Below are 14190 nucleotides of genomic sequence, written 5' to 3' on the forward strand. Positions count from 1 at the left end.
TAACAGAATAGTGTTAACTGTCTGGGTTAAGGTAACAGTGTAGTGTTAACTGTCTGGGTTAAGGTAACAGTATAGTGTTAACTGTCTGGGTTAAGGTAACAGTGTAGTGTTAACTGTCTGGGTTAAGGTAACAGTGTAGTGTTAACTGTCTGGGTTAAGGTAACAGTATAGTGTTAACTGTCTGGGTTAAGGTAACAGTGTAGTGTTAACTGTCTGGGTTAAGGTAACAGTGTAGTGTTAACTGTCTGGGTTAAGGTAACAGAATAGTGTTAACTGTCTGGGTTAAGGTAACAGTATAGTGTTAACTGTCTGGGTTAAGGTAACAGTATAGTGTTAACTGTCTGGGTTACTGTAACAGTATAGTGTTAACTGTCTGGGTTAAGACAACAGTGTAGTGTTAACTGTCTGGGTTAAGGCAACAGTGTAGTGTTAACTGTCTGGGTTAAGGTAACAGTATAGTGTTAACTGTCTGGGTTAAGGCAACAGTATAGTGTTAACTGTCTGGGTTAAGGCAACAGTGTAGTGTTAACTGTCTGGGTTAAGGTAACAGTGTAGTGTTAACTGTCTGGGTTAAGGTAACAGTGTAGTGTTAACTGTCTGGGTTAAGGTAACAGTATAGTGTTAACTGTCTGGGTTAAGGTAACAGTGTAGTGTTAACTGTCTGGGTTAAGGTAACAGTATAGTGTTAACTGTCTGGGTTACTGTAACAGTATAGTGTTAACTGTCTGGGTTAAGGTAACAGTGTAGTGTTAACTGTCTGGGTTAAGGTAACAGTGTAGTGTTAACTGTCTGGGTTAAGGTAACAGTATAGTGTTAACTGTCTGGGTTAAGGCAACAGTGTAGTGTTAACTGTCTGGGTTAAGGCAACATTATAGTGTTAACTGTCTGGGTTAAGGTAACAGTATAGTGTTAACTGTCTGGGTTAAGGCAACAGTATAGTGTTAACTGTCTGGGTTAAGGCAACAGTGTAGTGTTAACTGTCTGGGTTAAGGTAACAGTATAGTGTTAACTGTCTGGGTTAAGGCAACAGTGTAGTGTTAACTGTCTGGGTTAAGGTAACAGTATAGTGTTAACTGTCTGGGTTAAGGTAACAGTATAGTGTTAACTGTCTGGGTTAAGGTAACAGTATAGTGTTAACTGTCTGGGTTAAGGTAACAGTATAGTGTTAACTGTCTGGGTTAAGGTAACAGTATAGTGTTAACTGTCTGGGTTAAGGTAACAGTATAGTGTTAACTGTCTGGGTTAAGGTAACAGTGTAGTGTTAACTGTCTGGGTTAAGGTAACAGTATAGTGTTAACTGTCTGGGTTAAGGCAACAGTATAGTGTTAACTGTCTGGGTTACTGCAACAGTATAGTGTTAACTGTCTGGGTTAAGGTAACAGTGTAGTGATAACTGTCTGGGTTAAGATAACAGTGTAGTGTTAACTGTCTGGGTTAAGGCAACAGTGTAGTGTTAACTGTCTGGGTTAAGGTAACAGTGTAGTGTTAACTGTCTGGGTTAAGGTAACAGTATAGTGTTCACTGGCTGGGATAAGGCAAAAAGTATAGTGTTAACTGTCTGGGTTAAGGTAACAGTGTAGTGTTAACTGTCTGGGTTAAGATAACAGTGTAGTGTTAACTGTCTGGGTTAGTGTAGTGTTAACTGTCTGGGTTAAGGTAACAGTGTAGTGTTAACTGTCTGGGTTAAGGTAACAGTATAGTGTTAACTGTCTGGGTTAAGGTAACAGTATAGTGTTAACTGTCTGGGTTAAGGTAACAGTGTAGTGTTAACTGTCTGGGTTAAGGTAACAGTATAGTGTTAACTGTCTGGGTTAAGGTAACAGTATAGTGTTAACTGTCTGGGTTACTGTAACAGTGTAGTGTTAACTGTCTGGGTTAAGGTAACAGTGTAGTGTTAACTGTCTGGGTTAAGGTAACAGTATAGTGTTAACTGTCTGGGTTAAGGTAACAGTGTAGTGTTAACTGTCTGGGTTAAGGTAACAGTGTAGTGTTAACTGTCTGGGTTACTGCAACAGTATAGTGTTAACTGTCTGGGTTAAGGTAACAGTGTAGTGTTAACTGTCTGGGTTAAGGTAACAGTGTAGTGTTAACTGTCTGGGTTAAGGTAACAGTATAGTGTTAACTGTCTGGGTTAAGGTAACAGTATAGTGTTAACTGTCTGGGTTAAGGTAACAGTATAGTGTTAACTGTCTGGGTTAAGGTAACAGTATAGTGTTAACTGTCTGGGTTAAGGTAACAGTATAGTGTTAACTGTCTGGGTTACTGCAACAGTAGTGTTAACTGTCTGGTTAAGGTAACAGTGTTAAGTGTTAACAGTCTGGTTAAGGTAACAGTGTAGTGTTAACTGTCTGGGTTAAGGTAACAGTGTAGTGTTAACTGGCTGGGTTAGTGTTAACTGTCTGGGTTAAGGCAACAGTGTAGTGTTAACTGTCTGGGTTAAGGTAACAGTGTAGTGTTAACTGTCTGGGTTAAGGTAACAGTGTAGTGTTAACTGTCTGGGTTAAGGTAACAGTATAGTGTTCACTGGCTGGGATAAGGCAAAAAGTATAGTGTTAACTGTCTGGGTTAAGGTAACAGTGTAGTGTTAACTGTCTGGGTTAAGATAACAGTGTAGTGTTAACTGTCTGGGTTAAGGCAACAGTGTAGTGTTAACTGTCTGGGTTAAGGCAACAGTGTAGTGTTAACTGTCTGGGTTAAGGTAACAGTATAGTGTTAACTGTCTGGGTTAAGGTAACAGTATAGTGTTAACTGTCTGGGTTAAGGTAACAGTGTAGTGTTAACTGTCTGGGTTAAGGTAACAGTATAGTGTTAACTGTCTGGGTTAAGGTAACAGTATAGTGTTAACTGTCTGGGTTACTGTAACAGTGTAGTGTTAACTGTCTGGGTTAAGGTAACAGTGTAGTGTTAACTGTCTGGGTTAAGGTAACAGTATAGTGTTAACTGTCTGGGTTAAGGTAACAGTGTAGTGTTAACTGTCTGGGTTAAGGTAACAGTGTAGTGTTAACTGTCTGGGTTACTGCAACAGTATAGTGTTAACTGTCTGGGTTAAGGTAACAGTATAGTGTTAACTGTCTGGGTTAAGGTAACAGTATAGTGTTAACTGTCTGGGTTAAGGTAACAGTATAGTGTTAACTGTCTGGGTTAAGGTAACAGTATAGTGTTAACTGTCTGGGTTAAGGTAACAGTATAGTGTTAACTGTCTGGGTTAAGGTAACAGTATAGTGTTAACTGTCTGGGTTAAGGTAACAGTATAGTGTTAACTGTCTGGGTTACTGCAACAGTATAGTGTTAACTGTCTGGGTTAAGGTAACAGTGTAGTGTTAACTGTCTGGGTTAAGGTAACAGTGTAGTGTTAACTGGCTGGGTTAAGGTAACAGTGTAGTGTTTACTGTCTGGGTTAAGGCAACAGTGTAGTGTTAACTGTCTGGGTTAAGGTAAGAGTGTAGTGTTAACTGTCTGGGTTAAGGTAACAGTGTAGTGTTAACTGTCTGGGTTAAGGTAACAGTATAGTGTTAACTGTCAGGTAACATTATAGTGTTAACTGTCTGGGTTACTGTAACAGTGTAGTGTTAACTGTCTGGGTTAAGGTAACAGTATAGTGTTAACTGTCTGGGTTAAGGTAACAGTGTAGTGTTAACTGTCTGGGTTAAGGTAACAGTATAGTGTTAACTGTCTGGGTTAAGGTAACAGTATAGTGTTAACTGTCTGGGTTAAGGTAACAGTATAGTGTTAACTGTCTGGGTTAAGGTAACAGTATAGAGTTAACTGTCTGGGTTAAGGTAACAGTGTAGTGTTAACTGTCTGGGTTACTGTAACAGTGTAGTGTTAACTGTCTGGGTTAAGGTAACAGTGTAGTGTTAACTGTCTGGGTTAAGGTAACAGTATAGTGTTAACTGTCTGGGTTAAGGTAACAGTATAGTGTTAACTGTCTGGGTTAGGGTAACAGTATAGTGTTAACTGTCTGGGTTAAGGTAACAGTGTAGTGTTAACTGTCTGGGTTAAGGTAACAGTGTAGTGTTAACTGTCTGGGTTAAGGTAACAGTGTAGTGTTCACTGTCTGGGTTAAGGTAACAGTGTAGTGTTAACTGTCTGGGTTAAGGTAACAGTGTAGTGTTAACTGTCTGGGTTAAGGTAACAGTGTAGTGTTCACTGTCTGGGTTAAGGTAACAGTATAGTGTTAACTGTCTGGGTTAAGGCAACAGTGTAGTGTTAACTGTCTGGGTTAAGGCAACAGTGTAGTGTTAACTGTCTGGGTTAAGGTAACAGTATAGTGTTAACTGTCTGGGTTAAGGTAACAGTATAGTGTTAACTGTCTGGGTTAAGGTAACAGTGTAGTGTTAACTGTCTGGGTTAAGGTAACAGTATAGTGTTAACTGTCTGGGTTAAGGTAACAGTATAGTGTTAACTGTCTGGGTTAAGGTAACAGTGTAGTGTTAACTGTCTGGGTTAAGGTAACAGTGTAGTGTTAACTGTCTGGGTTACTGCAACAGTATAGTGTTAACTGTCTGGGTTAAGGTAACAGTATAGTGTTAACTGTCTGGGTTAAGGTAACAGTATAGTGTTAACTGTCTGGGTTAAGGTAACAGTATAGTGTTAACTGTCTGGGTTAAGGTAACAGTATAGTGTTAACTGTCTGGGTTAAGGTAACAGTATAGTGTTAACTGTCTGGGTTAAGGTAACAGTATAGTGTTAACTGTCTGGGTTAAGGTAACAGTGTAGTGTTAACTGTCTGGGTTAAGGTAACAGTGTAGTGTTAACTGTCTGGGTTAAGGTAACAGTATAGTGTTAACTGTCTGGGTTAAGGTAACAGTATAGTGTTAACTGTCTGGGTTACTGCAACAGTATAGTGTTAACTGTCTGGGTTAAGGTAACAGTATAGTGTTAACTGCCTGGGTTAAGGTAACAGTGTAGTGTTAACTGTCTGGGTTAAGATAACAGTGTAGTGTTAACTGTCTGGGTTAAGGTAACAGTATAGTGTTAACTGTCTGGGTTAAGATAACAGTGTAGTGTTAACTGTCTGGGTTAAGGTAACAGTGTAGTGTTAACTGTCTGGGTTAAGGTAACAGTATAGTGTTAACTGTCTGGGTTAAGGTAACAGTATAGTGTTAACTGTCTGGGTTAAGGTAACAGTGTAGTGTTTACTGTCTGGGTTAAGGTAACAGTATAGTGTTAACTGTCTGGGTTAAGGTAACAGTATAGTGTTAACTGTCTGGGTTAAGGTAACAGTATAGAGTTAACTGCCTGGGTTAAGGTAACAGTGTAGTGTTAACTGTCTGGGTTAAGATAACAGTATAGTGTTGACTGTCTGGGTTAAGGTAACAGTGTAGTGTTAACTGTCTGGGTTAAGATAACAGTATAGTGTTAACTGTCTGGGTTAAGGCAAACAGTATAGTGTTAACTGTCTGGGTTAAGGTAACAGTGTAGTGTTAACTGTCTGGGTTAAGGTAACAGTGTATTGTAAACTGTCTGGGTTACTGCAACAGTATAGAGCCCCACAGTGGAGGTGTCATCAAACCCATAAAACCTAGCGATTGAACAGGGAAATGGCTCCAATCATTGTTCCACCATTCATTTTTCCCGTAGGTGGATTGTAGCAACACTTGAAATAAGGGCTGTGTTTCGTGTCGGCTTTCCCCTGGCCAAGGGTTTTGATTACTGTGTAAATCTCTCTAGGACAAGGTGACTTTTATCAATATATTCGTCTCAATTTACTCTCAGATTTTAAAATGCAAATGATCATCGAAGTAGACATCATGCAAAACTACAAATCCCAGCATGCCCCTTCACGTCATCTTGAGCTGACACCTTTGCTAACAGGTATTGTATCAATTTAAAAACTTGCACAAGACAGTTCACAGAATTGTCCATTTAATAAAGAAAGGTAGCCATTTTATTCATTACTACATTTATCTAACATTAAATAATGAATCCAGAGATTCTGACCTTTGCCCTGATTCGTCAGTCTCGTCCAGATCATCATGGTATTTGTAGTTCTTTATGATAGCCACATTAGCAGCTAATTAGCATTTCATTGTTGGTGGATAAATAAAGGCGAATATGTTCATAAAAAGTCCCCTTGTCCTGGAGAGACTTACACAGTTATCAAAACGTCACGCCAGGGGAAAGCCTACAGGAAATACAGCCCTTATTTGAAGTGTTTTCTAAAATCCCTTATATGGGAAAAATGAATGGAGGAGAAACGATTGGGACCATTTCCCTGTTTGAACGCTAGTTTTTATGGGTATTATGACTCATACTGTGGTACCGTATAACGTCACTGTCTGGAGTTAAGGCAAAACGAAATACTAGCCTCGCCTTTCTACATCTTCAGGGGTTAATCTGTCTCTCTCTGTCTCTGGGAGACACTGGGAGGATCCATTCTATCCAGGATCCCTCCATAATATTAATGAAAGTCCCCAATCCGTCCGCTGTTGCACTGGGCTTTAGACCTGCGTGAGGAATGACAGTGCCGATGCAGATATGGTAAATAAAGACAGAGTGGCTGTTAAGTCCAGGAGCCACAGGGTGCAATGAGAGCTCCTCTCTCAACATGACATGTATTACAGAGAGCTGGAGCCACAGGGTGCAATGAGAGCTCCTCTCTCAACATGACGTGTATTACAGAGAGCTGGAGCAACAGGGTGCAATGAGAGCTCCTCTCTCAACATGACCTGTATTACCGAGAGCTGGAGCCACAGGGTGCAATGAGAGCTCCTCTCTCAACATGACATGTATTACAGAGAGCTGGAGCCACAGGGTGCAATGAGAGCTCCTCTCTCAACATGACGTGTATTACAGAGAGCTGGAGTAACAGGGTGCAATGAGAGCTCCTCTCTCAACATGACCTGTATTACCGAGAGCTGGAGCCACAGGGTGCAATGAGAGCTCCTCTCTCAACATGACATGTATTACAGAGAGCTGGAGCCACAGGGTGCAATGAGAGCTCCTCTCTCAACATGACGTTGTATTACAGAGAGCTGGAGCCACAGGGTGCAATGAGAGCTCCTCTCTCAACATGACCTGTATTACCGAGAGCTGGAGCCACAGGGTGCAATGAGAGCTCCTCTCTCAACATGACGTGTATTACAGAGAGCTGGAGCCACAGTGTGCAATGAGAGCTCCTCTCTCAACATGACGTTGTATTACAGAGAGCTGGAGCCACAGGGTGCAATGAGAGTTCCTCTCTCAACATGACATGTATTACAGAGAGCTGGAGCCACAGGGTGCAATGAGAGCTCCTCTCTCAACATGACATGTATTACAGAGAGCTGGAGCCACAGGGTGCAATGAGAGCTCCTCTCTCCTCAACATGACATGTATTACTGAGAGCTGGAGCCACAGGGTGCAATGAGAGCTCCTCTCTCAACATGACGTGTATTACAGAGAGCTGGAGCCACAGGGTGCAATGAGAGCTCCTCTCTCAACATGACGTTGTATTACAGAGAGCTGGAGCCACAGGGTGCAATGAGAGCTCCTCTCCTCAACATGACGTTGTATTACAGAGAGCTGAAGCCACAGGGTGCAATGAGAGCTCCTCTCTCCTCAACATGACGTTGTATTACAGAGAGCTGGAGCCACAGGGTGCAATGAGAGCTCCTCTCTCCTCAACATGACATGTATTACTGAGAGCTGGAGCCACAGGGTGCAATGAGAGCTCCTCTCTCAACATGACATGTATTACTGAGAGCTGGAGCCACAGGGTGCAATGAGAGCTCCTCTCTCAACATGACATGTATTACAGAGAGCTGGAGCCACAGGGTGCAATGAGAGCTCCTCTCTCAACATGACATTGTATTACTGAGAGCTGGAGCCACAGGGTGCAATGAGAGCTCCTCTCCTCAACATGACATGTATTACAGAGAGCTGGAGCCACAGGGTGCAATGAGAGCTCCTCTCTCAACATGACATGTATTACAGAGAGCTGGAGCCACAGGGTGCAATGAGAGCTCCTCTCTCAACATGACATGTATTACAGAGAGCTGGAGCCACAGTGTGCAATGAGAGCTCCCCTCTCAACATGACATGTATTACTGAGAGCTGGAGCCACAGGGTGCAATGAGAGCTCCTCTCTCCTCAACATGACGTTGTATTACAGAGAGCTGGAGCCACAGGGTGCAATGAGAGCTCCCCTCTCAACATGACATGTATTACTGAGAGCTGGAGCCACAGTGTGCAATGAGAGCTCCTCTCCTCAACATGACGTTGTATTACAGAGAGCTGCGGCGTAGCAGATACCATTATGCCTTCACCGCTCATGATATTGGGCTCACTGCGACGCAATTTAAAATGAACGCTGAGAGAAAGGAATTGGCATGTGAGTGGACATAGAGTAGCCCCCCTTTGGAATGGGAGTGTCTCAGGCACTTGCATATTTTCAGTGTGAATTACGCTACAAGTCATAAATTCAGAATGTTTAAACTTGAACCTCGGTGGGTTTTCCACCACCAGTGTCTCTGAAAATTCTAGGTTTAATATAATAATGTAATGATGTAATGCTTCACTACAAACTGTCTATTTAAGTGATAAAGCCAGAGAAGCCGGTGTTTGGAGGATATATTGAGGCCCGAGACGAAGTGAGAATAAACCGGCTCCAATACATCCTCCAATCACCGGCTTTTTGAGGGCATTATCATTGTTATACAACGGTTTAGCAACATATTCAAATAATGTTTTACATATTTTAATAAAAAAACGTTATTTTTATTTATTTATTCGTACTATTTCATTAACATCCAGAAAGAGATGGAAGCTGAATTAACACCCATAAAGAGATGGAAGCTCTATTAACACCCAGAAAGAGATGGAAGCTCTATTAACACCCAGAAAGAGATGGAAGCTCTATTAACACCCAGAAAGAGATGGAAGCTCTATTAACACCCAGAAAGAGATGGAAGCTCTATTAACACCCAGAAAGAGATGGAAGCTCTATTAACACCCAGAAAGAGATGGAAGCTGAATTAACACCCAGAAAGAGATGGAAGCTGAATTAACACCCAGAAAGAGATGGAAGCTCTATTAATACCCAGAAAGAGATGGAAGCTGAATTAACACCCAGAAAGAGATGGAAGCTCTATTAACACCCAGAAAGAGATGGAAGCTCTATTAACACCCAGAAAGAGATGGAAGCTGAATTAACACCCAGAAAGAGATGGAAGCTCTATTAATACCCAGAAAGAGATGGAAGCTGAATTAACACCCAGAAAGAGATGGAAGCTCTGTTAACACCCAGAAAGAGATGGAAGCTGAATTAACACCCAGAAAGAGATGGAAGCCGTATCAACAGCCAGAAAGAGATGGAAGCCGTAATCAACAGCCAGAAAGAGATGGAAGCTGAATTAACAAGAGGATTTAAATCACTTTCCACCTCTTCATTTCCAACTCATAGAGCAGAGAGTATTAAAATTAAGGCCAGGGTCTGTGGAGATAACTTGATTAATATGTTGAATTACATTAATAAAATAAGCTCAGCAGAGGTTAGCCATGTCATGTATCACTTTACTTCCAGAGACATTTGCTTATATCCTTAATGCCTTATATGTTTCACATTACAGAACAGGGGAGCTATGTGGTTCAAGTTGTAGCATAAAGAAAGTTCATATGTAATTTGACACGGTTTGTTAGATTTTGTACTCTGAGCTTTGGTGTCAATCTTTTGATTAACCCTTTCAAAAGGACATGGGGCCTAATGCCAAGAGCGACAGCGAGACAGGCTTTGGTGAGAGAGAGAGAGAGAGAGAGAGAGAGAGAGAGAGAGAGAGAGAGAGAGAGAGAGAGAGAGAGAGAGAGAGAGAGAGAGAGAGATAGAGAGAGAGAGGCAAGAGAGAGAGAGAGAGCAAGAGAGAGGAGAGAGAGATAGAGAGAGAGCGAGAGAGAGAGAGAGAGAGGGAGAGAGAGGCGAGAGAGAGAGAGAGAGCGAGAGAGAGTGAGAGAGAGAGAGAGAGAGAGAGAGAGAGAGAGAGGAGAGAGAGAGAGAGAGAGAGAGAGAGAGAGAGAGAGAGAGAGAGAGAGAGAGAGAGAGAGAGAGAGAGAGAGAGAAAGAAGGAGAAGCAATGCTTTTTTACCAGCTACATAAAAGAGAAATGTTTCAACCCTCCAAAAACAGCCATCGGGGGGATGAAGCAGAGAATTCAGACTGTCTCTGTCATCTATGTTATCCGCTGTCAGCCACCATAACACAAAGGCTCTGATATCGAGGCAGTATCGAAGAGGCAGCATATTATTTCACCTTATTAAAAATACAGTTTGGAACATACATTTGCAAATTGAATAACAATTGAGTAATGATGACGTTAAATCATCTCCAACGCAATGGTTTTGAGTACAGCTGGGCCTGATAGTTTCCTAAAGGATTTAAGATGAGCTGCAGACTGAAATACCCTTTGATCAGAATATATATATTTTGGGGGAGGGAGGGGGGGGGGGGGTCAACATCAGTTGTAGAATTGGAGGATATTTCACGAACAAGAGACATTTCGTTTCTGGTTTTGATAAATAAAAGGGGGTATAACAGCATGTGCACCCGAGATGAAAGCCACTCAACATAAGACCTTTTCCATTTCTGACAATAGCAGTTGAACACAGGAAAAGAAATGATAGAATATGAACCCTAAGGAACATCCTCAACCTCCGTATAATTACTAGCTACTACGACGTAACAAATTACGGTAACACTTTATAATAGGTCATAATAAACCACTTATAATGAATAAGTAAATAGTTTATTAATCATTTATTAATAATTATTACTCCATTCACAACATGTTTAATACAGGTACTTATACACAATATACTAATTATTAATGCATTTTTGGGGGGGGGTGTGGCCGCATATTTTCTGGGGGGCGTGGCCTCATACATTTTTGGGGGGATTTTTTATTCTTTATCAATTCTTTATGAATGTTTTGAGTGACCAGTGTAAATTCTCACAAAGAGATGGACATGCCATAGGGTAGACATTCCAGCAGTACCTGATGCTCCCCAAGGTCACAAAATGGCCCCTAGAACATATCAATGGGAAATGGCAATGATATGTCCTTGGGGCCATTTAACCATTGATATGTTCTAGGGGCCATTTAACCATTGATATATTCTAGGGGCCATTTAACCATTGATATGTCCAAGGGGCCATTTAACCATTGATATGTCCTAGGGGCCATTTAACCATTGATATGTTCTAGGGGCCATATAACCATTGATATGTTCTAGGGGCCATTTAACCATTGATATGTCATAGGGGCCATTTAACCATTGATATGTCCTAGGGGCCATTTAACCATTGATATGTTCTAGGGGCCATTTAACCATTGATATGTCCTAGGGGCCATTTAACCACTGATATGTCCTAGGGATCATTTAACCATTGATATGTCCTAGCGGCCATTTAACCATTGATATATTCTAGGGGCCATTTAACCATTGATATGTCCTAGGGGCCATTTAACCATTGATATGTCCTAGGGGCCATTTAACCATTGATATGTCCTAGGGGCCATTTAACCATTGATATGTTCTAGGGGCCATTTAACCATTGATATGTCCTAGGGGCCATTTTGAGACCTGAACGAGCATCAGGTAAAGTTGGAATGTATACCAATGTCCTATTAAACTATTTGTGAGAAATTACACTGGTCACTTAAAACCTTTAATAAAGTATTTATAAATTATTACAAACAAAAAAATATCCAACACTTTAAATGAGGCCACGCAAAAAAAGAAGAAGATTTAGCTAATGATTATGGTAACGATGCTTCGTGGATGACTGTTGTCGATGTGTGCAGAAGGTCCTAGTTCCTTGGGCAGGGAGCAGAGAAGACAGTCTAAAGTTATACTGTTACATAAGGATATGATGAATGATCTGACAACTCATTATGACATAGTAGTTTATTTAGGTGTGAATAATTACGTTACTAATATTTACAATTCAGGATGAATAAACTATTCGTAAACTATTTACTAATAATCATTATAAAACAGATATATTAGGTGGTGGTATTCTAAAGGGCTGCCCAAATGACTTCACCATAGATAACACCACTGATCAAAATCAATCAACAGGAGTAGATATATATATCTCTGAGCTCAACATTCATCACACGTGAAAATTCATACAATTTATATCAACTGCATTGGTGATAAGGTACTTGTTTAATGTAATATATGACCGTTTTAAATGCAGGTCTCTTCTTGGCCACAACACGTTCATGGGGAATGTCCCCCACAGCCACTAACAACATTAGGCTGAGGATTTATCACAGAGGAGAGACTGAGATGTTTTATAGTCCCCATTCTCTTTGTGTCTGTGTTCAGTCAATCAGAGGCTTTATCTCCATCTACTGGGTGACCTTGACAGGTGTTATGTCGTTGCATCTTCCCATCAGAGCTTCCCAGCCCAGCTCAGCCTAGTCCCAGCTCAGTCCCAGCCCAGCTCAGTCCCAGCCCAGCTCAGTCCCAGCCCAGCCCAGCCTAGCCCAGCCCAGCTCAGTCCCAGCCCAGCTCAGTCCCAGCCCAGCCCAGCCTAGCCCAGCCCAGCTCAGTCCCAGCCCAGCCTAGCCCAGCTCAGTCCCAGCCTAGTCCTAGCCCAGTCCCAGCCCAGCCTAGGCCCAGCTCAGTCCCAGCCCAGCTCAGTCCCAGCCTAGTCCCATCCCAGCTCAGTCCCAGCCCAGCTCAGTCCCAGCCCAGTCCCAGCACAACCCAGTCCAAGCCCAGTCCCAGCCTAAGCCCCAGCTCCTACCCAGCCACCCCAGCCCTAGGCCCCTACCTTACCACCCCAGCTCCTACCCTGCCACCCTAGCTCCTACCCTGCCACCCCAGCACTCGGCCCCTACTCTACCACCCCAGCTCCTACCCTGCCACCCCAGCCCTAGGCCCCTACCTTACCACCCCAGCTCCTACCCTGCCACCCTAGCCCTAGGCCCCTACCTTACCACCCCAGCTCCTACCCTGCCACCCCAGCACTCGGCCCCTACCTTACCACCCCAGCTCCTACCCTGCCACCCCAGCCCTAGGCCCCTACCTTACCACCCCAGCTCCTACCCTGCCACCCCAGCCCTAGGCCCCTACCTTACCACCCCAGCTCCTACCCTGCCACCCCAGCACTCGGCCCCTACCTTACCACCCCAGCTCCTACCCTGCCACCCCAGCCCTAGGCCCCTACCTTACCACCCCAGCTCCTATCCTACCACCTTAGCTCCTACTCCTACCATCCCAGCTCCTAGCCCCAGCCCTACCCTACCACCTCAGCCAGTCAGTAGTTGTCTCTACGTTGATTATCTCCTCATCTCATTTATTATCTGGTGAAATGCTCCTCAAGGTCACAGGTCTGGAAATTTAATTATGCAGCCGGTATATTAAGTGGCACATTTAAAAATGCTGAATCGGAGTAATTAATTTTTGGGGTGGTATAGTCCTGGGGGAGCTTATGGTTCTCCTCTCCTCCCCTCACATCAGTGTCTCTGTCTGGACAGTCATCCATCACGGCCCATTGTGGAGGACAGCTGTCTTTTAGCAGTAAACACTATCGTTATTCTTGTTTCATGAGGGCTTTTCAAGTACTGTACGGCAGACGGCAATCTTGCTTTTCTGTGACACCGGGGCCTCTGTCTGTCTGAACGTTTTGACACCGGGGCCTCTGTCTGTCTGAGCGTTTTGACACCGGGGCCTCTGTCTGTCTGACGTTTTGACACCGGGGCCTCTGTCTGTCTGAATGTTTTGACACCGGGGCATCTGTCTGTCTGAGCGTTTTGACACCGGGGCCTCTGTCTGTCTGAGCGTTTTGACACCGGGGCCTCTGTCTGTCTGAGCATTTTTACACCGGGGCCTCTGTCTGTCTGAGCGTTTTGACACTGGGGCCTCTGTCTGTCTGAACGTTTTGACCCCGGGGCTTGTGTCTGTCTGAACGTTTTGACACCGGGGCCTCTGTCTGTCTGAGTGTTTTGACACCGGGGCCTCTGTCTGTCTGAACGTTTTGACACCGGGGCCTCTGTCTGTCTGAATGTTTTGACACCGGGGCCTCTGTGTGTCTGAACGGTTTGACACCGGGGCCTCTGTCTGTCTGAACGTTTTGACACCGGGGCCTCTGTCTGTCTGAGCATTTTGACACCGGGGCCTCTGTCTTTCTGAGCGTTTTGACACCGGGGCCTCTGTCTGTCTGAACAGTTTGACACCGGGGCCTCTGTCTGTCTGTCTGAACGT

The 14190-nt window shown here is 43.4% G+C and overlaps 1 protein-coding gene across 1 annotated transcript; it reads left to right on the plus strand.

Annotated features, from left to right (window-relative positions):
- Positions 1–9675: 9675 nt before the first annotated feature.
- LOC135535704 (uncharacterized) lies at positions 9676–13242 on the plus strand (the record flags this gene model as incomplete). Its single annotated transcript, XM_064962139.1, has 2 exons — positions 9676–9715; positions 12647–13242. Coding segments are annotated over exons 1-2 (636 nt in total), but the record flags the coding sequence as incomplete, so codon positions are not given.
- Positions 13243–14190: the final 948 nt, after the last annotated feature.

The sequence above is a fragment of the Oncorhynchus masou genome, unplaced genomic scaffold (genome assembly GCF_036934945.1).
Source record: "Oncorhynchus masou masou isolate Uvic2021 unplaced genomic scaffold, UVic_Omas_1.1 unplaced_scaffold_5026, whole genome shotgun sequence".
In the NCBI taxonomy this organism is placed as follows: Eukaryota; Metazoa; Chordata; class Actinopteri; order Salmoniformes; family Salmonidae; genus Oncorhynchus; species Oncorhynchus masou.